This window comes from Pteropus medius, unplaced genomic scaffold, assembly GCF_902729225.1.
Source record: "Pteropus medius unplaced genomic scaffold, Ma_sr-lr_union100, whole genome shotgun sequence".
Lineage (NCBI taxonomy): Eukaryota > Metazoa > Chordata > Mammalia > Chiroptera > Pteropodidae > Pteropus > Pteropus medius.
This window is the reverse complement of record NW_024344240.1, coordinates 24,249,379-24,256,582: the sequence shown is the minus strand read 5'-3', so window position 1 is coordinate 24,256,582 and position 7,204 is coordinate 24,249,379. Positions and strand designations below refer to the sequence as shown.

Genomic DNA, 7,204 nt, shown 5'->3' with positions numbered 1-7,204 from the left:
GTAAGGTTTCAACTTAAATCTCTGAATTCTTTTGTGCATAACAAATAGTAATGTTAATACTTACCATTTGAAGAGTATTTAGCCCTTGAGGACAGCATTTAAACACATTATCTTATTCAATTCTCATAAGTTCTCCTGTCTTGTCTCTAGTCACCAAACTAGAGCTCTGAAAATCTCAATTTCCTTACCCTCTTCCATATATGTACCCTGTAGCAGGGTTCTAGGGATTAGGTAAAAAATCAGAGGAGACTCGTGAAAGCTAATCGTGTGTCCAAATAAGGAAAGGAAAAGAAACTTCAGTAAAGGGTATTTAATGTCAGAGAGAAACTGTACATGTGGGGCAGAGATGAAGAGACCACAGCAGGCCAGCCGAGCCCGACCTAGCTACGCATCCTGTTGTTCGTGAGGCCTCCCTTGATGGAGGAAGTGACAGCAGCAGCATCACAAGTTTCTTCTCCCTGTGTGGGAGCACAGTGCAATGTTCACTCAGTCCAGTTGTGCGCCTGGCTTTCTGCAGCTCAGGCACAAATATTCAGTTCGTGTCTTTCCTAACACGGCAGGCCAAATGACCTCCTTTCCTCCTGGTGCAGGGAACTTCTGGCAGGAGCTAGTGAACTGTGGAAGAAGAGTAATTCTCATTGGTAAGACAGGGCCAGGAGTCTGGGGAGGTGCAGGTCTTTTGTAGTCACCGGACAGAGATGACATCGGACCCCGCCTCATTTCTGTAAAGGATTCGGCAAATATGCACACAAATAAAAAAGTAGGAAGGCACCGGGCCTCTCACAGAACCAATCAATATTCTGGGCAAGATTCTGAAGACTTCGAGGTTTAGGCTGAGTTCCTGTCACTTTCCTCGGGGCCTCTTGGCCCATTGGCTGGGGTTACGGGGCAGCCATCTACCTAGCAAAGACTCCAGACTTTCAGACAAAATCATCTTCTCCATCTAAGCACCGCCTCTCTCCAGGCCATAGACAGCGAAGGTTTTCAAGTCCCTACATCCTGAGAGTTCCCACCAGAGGGAGGGAAAAAAAGACCTTTGTCCCACCCACTGGGAGTTGAGAACCAGCAAAGTCCAATCCTCAGAGATCTCCAGCGTCTCTTAAATAAGCTTTTCCTTTCCATTTTCTTCTTTTAATTATTTATCACCCATCCATTCATTTATACAAATATAAAATATATTTTTATAGATTTATATAATATAAACTTCTGTGAGGCAGAGTGGAGAAGAGGGCCAGGAGGGTGGGAACCCCCCAGCTATTTACAGACATACTGGTCGACGATCTCCGTACACTTCTTGCACTTGACGAAGCAGCACCAGTGGAACTTGCAGTGGCAGCGCTCCACCTGGACGCTCTTGAACTGGTCGTAGCCACGGCCACAGCACATGAGCTCGCAGCCATCCATGCCCTCCGAGGTCTTGTTGCAGAGGCGGCCCTGGGTGCCCAGGGAGCCCGTGGTCTCGTTGCGCAGGCAGTAGTCAGGGCTGGGGTCCACGTACACCAGGTCCTCAGGGGTGGGCTGGTTGAAGCGGCTGTTGACGAGCTCCAGCTTGCCTTTGCGGGTGATGCGCATGGCGGCAGCGCTGTCATACTTCTCCTTCAGCTGGTCCCCCACCTTGCGGAACTCAGCCAGCTGGAGCCAGCAGGTCTTGAGGCTGCAGGACCCCGAGACGCCATGGCATTTGCAAGCTACGTCTGCCATCTTATACACAGCCTGGGGGGAGGGGAAAGAAGTGAATAAGAAGGAGTGTCCCTGATGGAAGATGACAAGAGGGTAGCTTGAGTGGCCACAGGCCATGTATAGCAGAGAGCTAATATGGGGAGGGGCAGGTAGTTTTTCAAATGTAGACAAAGAGCTTTCCAGGATCCTCAGTCACTCAGGTTGAAAGCAGATAAAGGGAACACTGCAAAGGAAAATGCTGGGGAGGAAATGCAATAAGTTTGATCAGCTACAAGGATGACATTTGGGGCACTTGTACTTTCTACTTTACTGTTTCTTATTACTTGAAATTATTACAATAAATGTGTCATCTTTACCATCGAGGGGGGGCGGGGAGAGATATTTCTATCATGATCAAAGGCCCAAACAAGCAAATAAAATCCAGCAAAATGTGTACAGCTTTTACACGGTGTGGAGCACAAGTCAGAAAAAGAATCCAGTCAAATCACAAGCCTGTAACAGAAACTGTTGGCGTGGCCCCAGTTAGCCAAAGCTCTCTTGATTCTGCCAAATCCCCTAAGAATTAAATAGTCCCCTTTTCTGTGTTAACATTGGTCATTAAATCGATAGTCATCCGTTGCCTCACAATAAACCACATTATATCTGTGAGCAAGACTACTTTCTTCTATCCCAGCACTCCCTGACTCCCCTGGGAGAGGATATGAGTATGGAGGTAGAGGGCCGAGGCCCATGCAAAGTAAGAGCAAGCCGGTGGGCCTACCTATAGGGGTGATGCATTTGAAAACAAATCCACCCCAGAAGTCACTGAACCACAATGATGTGGAGTGGATTTGAACTTGAGTTATCCCAAATCAAAATGTAAAGGCAAGAGTAGACCAGAAAGCTGCTTACAAAGTGCTTTTCAATGAAAGCATACTGATGCATTGTGGCAAATAACCCTGGCAGCAGGCCCAGAAGTGCAGATGGCAGGATAAAAATGCAAGCCCACTGCAGAACATTTTCTTATGCCACAGCCATTGTCACCAACTGAGTAGGGACGCGTTTTTCAAGAGTTTTTCTCAGATTTCTTTTCAAGAGTCCCCAGACTGTGTCTTTATTCAGCACTATGCAGAGATCACTGCAGGTGCAAGAAATAGCTTAACCATCATCGGCTCATATAACTCTTGTCAAAATGTTTCCTGATTTTTTTTCTGGTGTGGAATTATTTCCATTATTTTATGGTGGAAAAACTGAAGCACTAGAAAGCCTCAATAACCTGTTTAGGGCCACCCAGAAGGGTCTCAGAATGTGTAGCACTTCTGTAATCTAGTCTTGGGGCTTAAAAACAGCTTAGGGTGGAGAAAGAAGGCAAGCTTCTCCCTGAGGTTAAATGCACCAACACTTGGCTGGCAGCTCCAGGCTCAAGGCATAAAGGAACCGACACCCCCATTCCAACAGCACTTCAAAGACAGAGCCTGCAATTATTCTTCTGGCACAAATCCCCAGGTCTGAGCTGGAGCCTGACATTCCTCTGGAAATGGTCCTTGGTTTAGACAGGGATGTCGGGCATCTGGCGTTGCTGGAAGGAGGAAGCATTAAGGGCCTAAAACTGTGTACCTTGCCGTTAAGTGACTAAGGGAACAGGATAAGCATCTCCACTGGGAACAAACACTTAGGGAGATTTGGGGGGAAAGAGTCAAAGCGAGACCTCACAGAGTAAGGATAGGAATTTTAGTAAAACATCCAAGAGGAAGAGTGTCGTCGACCCTCACTATTTAGACATTCCTCCCATCCTTCCTCTGGGAAGAAAGATATTGTATGGACAGCGTAGAGACATAATATTTGTACTTTAAAATATTTTATGATCGATAATATATACAAGTTCCTCTTATAGGAGAAGGGGCGGAGCATAGAACCCTAATTTTTTGCCCTTTCTGCTAACTGAAAAAGCAATCAAATGTTTAAAAAAATTTTTTTCTAGTTCTACATCTTGCCCCTGGCAAACCCCTCTCTAGTCCTTCTTCCATTTCTATCTAATGGTGTAACTGAGCTTGGTAACCGAAAGGACTCTCACAAGGATTAAGCGGCTTTTATCTGGACATGCTTAGAAGCCCTTGAGTGACAAGGCAGTATCAACCCACTGCCCTTGCCATCAATATCTAAAATGGAGTTACTCGAAACTCTTAAAGGCCAAGAGAAATTTCTTGCAAAGTATGCCCAAGATTTACTCTGTGGGCAAGATGTCAAATCCCAGATATTTTGTTTTAAAAACAATCCGGTTGCAAAATACTAGTCCAGAAAATTTTCAATCCCTGCCACCATTTAGTCCTTCCTGAGGACCTTTTTGTGCAGGTGTGAGGAGGTGGGAGGTTGAATAGCTCTGGCCTCAGATGGTGATTGATGGCCAAGGCCTGTTCCTTGGAGAGGGAATAAAAAATGGAGGGACAAGAATGCCCAACCTGGAGGAGACAGAGGCAAAGGGAGAGATAAAGGGCTCTGGAAGAGGTGTGGAACTGGAGGAAGGGGGGCCCAAAGATAGGGAGACAGACAGGGGAAGGCGTGTAAGCGAGAAACAAGGCAGATGGAAGGGAAGGTGCTGCCAAGATAAGGGCCAGTACAAACAAACAAACAATTAAGGGCAATAAAATGAGGAGCCAGCAGAAGTGGGGTCAAGACTGTGATCGAAATGGCGCCCAGATTAGGATGAATGCCTAGTCACCTCCACATCTGTCACAATGCCCCAAGGACAGCTTAGAGCAGAGACAGGAAACAGCCTTCCATGAATTTGACCTCTCGCTAGGAAGCAATATGGGAACTTCTGTCTGCATATTCACATGCTCCCACCCATGTAAAGCACGGTGAGAGTTGTTGCAAAGAAGCACACATGGTGACCCCTGTCCCTACAGCCTATAAGATGAGGTAGAGTAAGCCATACTTCAGGAGGACAAATGCTCTACTGCAGTTCTGATGCAGACACTACTACCTATAGGGGATGGGAAAGAGTTGAAGGAGTAGGTGGTATTTGAACTGGGATCTTGAAAAATGGATAAAATTTGGGCATTCAGGAGATAAAGTGAAGACCTTAACCTTTTTCACCAATCTCTCCCTATTCCTCATGGTTAGACACCAGAAGACTGGCAAATGGACTGCTGAACAGAGGGAAAGTCCTGGAGACTGAGACAGTCCCCCAGGTGCCCTCAGGGTGGTCACCTAAGACAGTTCTGGTCTCTCTGCCCCAGTTTGTACCATTAACAACTACCGTTCAGAGCACCAACCAGAACCCCTCACACCACCCTCCTATACGTGGCTAAAAACATTGGCCTCGGGATATATGATATGTCAGGAAGACACTGGGCAACTGACCAATTCTAATTTCTACTCGACATCACACTGTTCGCACTAGAGTACCACATTTTACCAAGCCAACATCGCAAGGTGCCGATTCATGTAAAACACACTTCCGATCCCATTTATTTGCTATGTACTCCTATGAAACAGAACTTAATTTTTAAAAGTTTTTAAAAGGTGATATTTAAACACCTTTGTAAAAATATATTCATGCTGAGCTACCAAATCATCAATGAACCAACATTTGAATGGAACCTTTCAAAAGGATTAATTCAATAACATGGGCATCTAGGCCAGCAGCTGAGGGAAGAATCTCCCTAGTCAGGCTAACCCCCTTCCTCGATGGCCAGGCCAGGGCACGGAGTTCAGGGACAGCCTGAGACACCCAGGGACAGACTAGGTGGTCTGTGGTGCATGCGGAGTGTGGGGGGATGGGGCAGGGTGGGGTGGGGTCCAGCTTACCCTTCGACCCGCCTCGTTGTTCTGCAGGTTCATGAGCACCCGGCCCTGCTCCTCCGATCCCTTGGCAAAGTTCTTCTCCCGCTCCCGGGCATCCACAAACTCCTTAGCAAAGCGGTAGCCATACTCCACGTTGTCCCCACAGCCACCCCACAGCCAGTCCCGGGGAAGGTCTTTGGGCCGTGCTGTCCGGCTACAGCCACATGTGGAGAGCTCGCCCTCTCGGCAAGCCCGGCTGATGGCGTTCACCACCCCCGCTGCGCTTACTGCATAGGTGAAGGCGGTCTCACGGCTCCCTGCAAGAGAAGGCAAGAGGGGTGGTGAAGGAGGGCAGGGCTCTAGAGGAGTCTTTCCTTTCCCTCAGGCTCCTCCAGACCCACACCCTCGCTTCAGCTGTCACACTCCCAGGATGGGAAACAAGGCCAGGAGGGCATGCCTTTCACTTCCCATGGCCTGGATGGTTCGAAACTTCTCTTGATTACAAGCTGCTTTGCCTCCTCTGCCTTGTGGACATACCAGACTGAATGACTCCCTCCAGCCCTGGCCCACACTAACACTCATTCCAGAGAAGCTTACGTGACAGTGGATTTTTAGGAAGAAGACCAAAATGAAGGGGAGAGCGGGCATTAGGGAATTTAGAGAATTTAGGGAACACACGAGTCAAACAGAATGAGACTGCGTAGAAATCATGGACCAAGAGCAGGACTCTCGCCTCACAAAAATCTCTCCCTCACAGATGCCAAATTTTCACCACTCGATGAGCCATATATATCTGTCTTTTTATTGCTGCCATTATTGAGCTAGACAGTGCGGCGGAGACCAGGAGTAGAAAGTGGACTAGAATCACTATGTCCAGGATCATTGTGCTGCCTCCCTGTCTTCCATGGGGTCCACACTGCCTCCCAACTCCAGAGCATTGGGAACCACAACTATGGGATGCTCAGCATGGTCTCTCCAAAAATCCAGATCATTTCTAGTAGAAAATCCAAACTGTGTTCCTCTTTATTGCTATAGTGAACCACTTAAAAACTCACATGACATATGCTCTACTTCAAAAAATTTTTATAAAAAATAATACTCAGCCACCAGTGAAATGCAAATCAAAATCACAATGACATACCACTTCACACCCACGAGGATGGCAATAATAAAAAAGACAATGAATGACAAGTTGGCAAGAATAAAGAAAAACTAGAACCCTCATGTACTGCTGGTGGGAATGTTAAATGGTGCAGCTGCTTTGGAAAACAGTCTGGTAGCTCCTCAAAAGGTTAAACATAGAATTACCACATGACCCAGCAGTTCTACTCCTAAGAATATATCCAAAATAAATGAAAACCTAATGTCCACACACAAGCTTATACATGAATGTTCACTGAAGAATTATTCATAATAGTCAAAAAGAGGAAAGAGTCCATTTTGTCCATCAGCAGATGAATGGGTAAACAAAAGGTGGTATAATCCATACAATGGAATATTATTCAGCCATAAAAAGTAATAAAGTACTGGTACATGCTACAACGTGGATGAACCTTGAACTTATTATATTAAGTGAACCACTTAGCATTTTGTATCTGTATTGAAACTGATATAAAAGGCCACATATTATATGATTCTGTTTATATGAAATGTCCATAATATGATAATTCATAGAGACAGAAAGATCAGTGGTTACCTAGGGTTTGGGGAGAAATGGAGGAGAAAGGGAGAGTGATCAGTAATGGGTATGCAGTTTCTT

General features: G+C 46.2%; 1 protein-coding gene across 3 annotated transcripts in view; it reads right to left on the bottom strand.

Annotated features, from left to right (window-relative positions):
* Positions 1–295: 295 nt before the first annotated feature.
* Positions 296–7,204, bottom strand: part of WNT5B (Wnt family member 5B) — a 98,024-nt gene continuing 91,115 nt past the window's right edge. For all 3 annotated transcript variants that reach the window (XM_039869207.1, XM_039869206.1, XM_039869209.1), the window contains 2 exons: positions 5,470–5,762; positions 296–1,713 (listed from right to left, as the gene is read on the bottom strand). In XM_039869207.1, the coding sequence (XP_039725141.1) occupies positions 1,255–1,713; positions 5,470–5,762 (752 nt within the window). In that variant the 3' untranslated portion in view covers positions 296–1,254. The remainder of the gene's footprint in view (positions 1,714–5,469; positions 5,763–7,204) is intronic.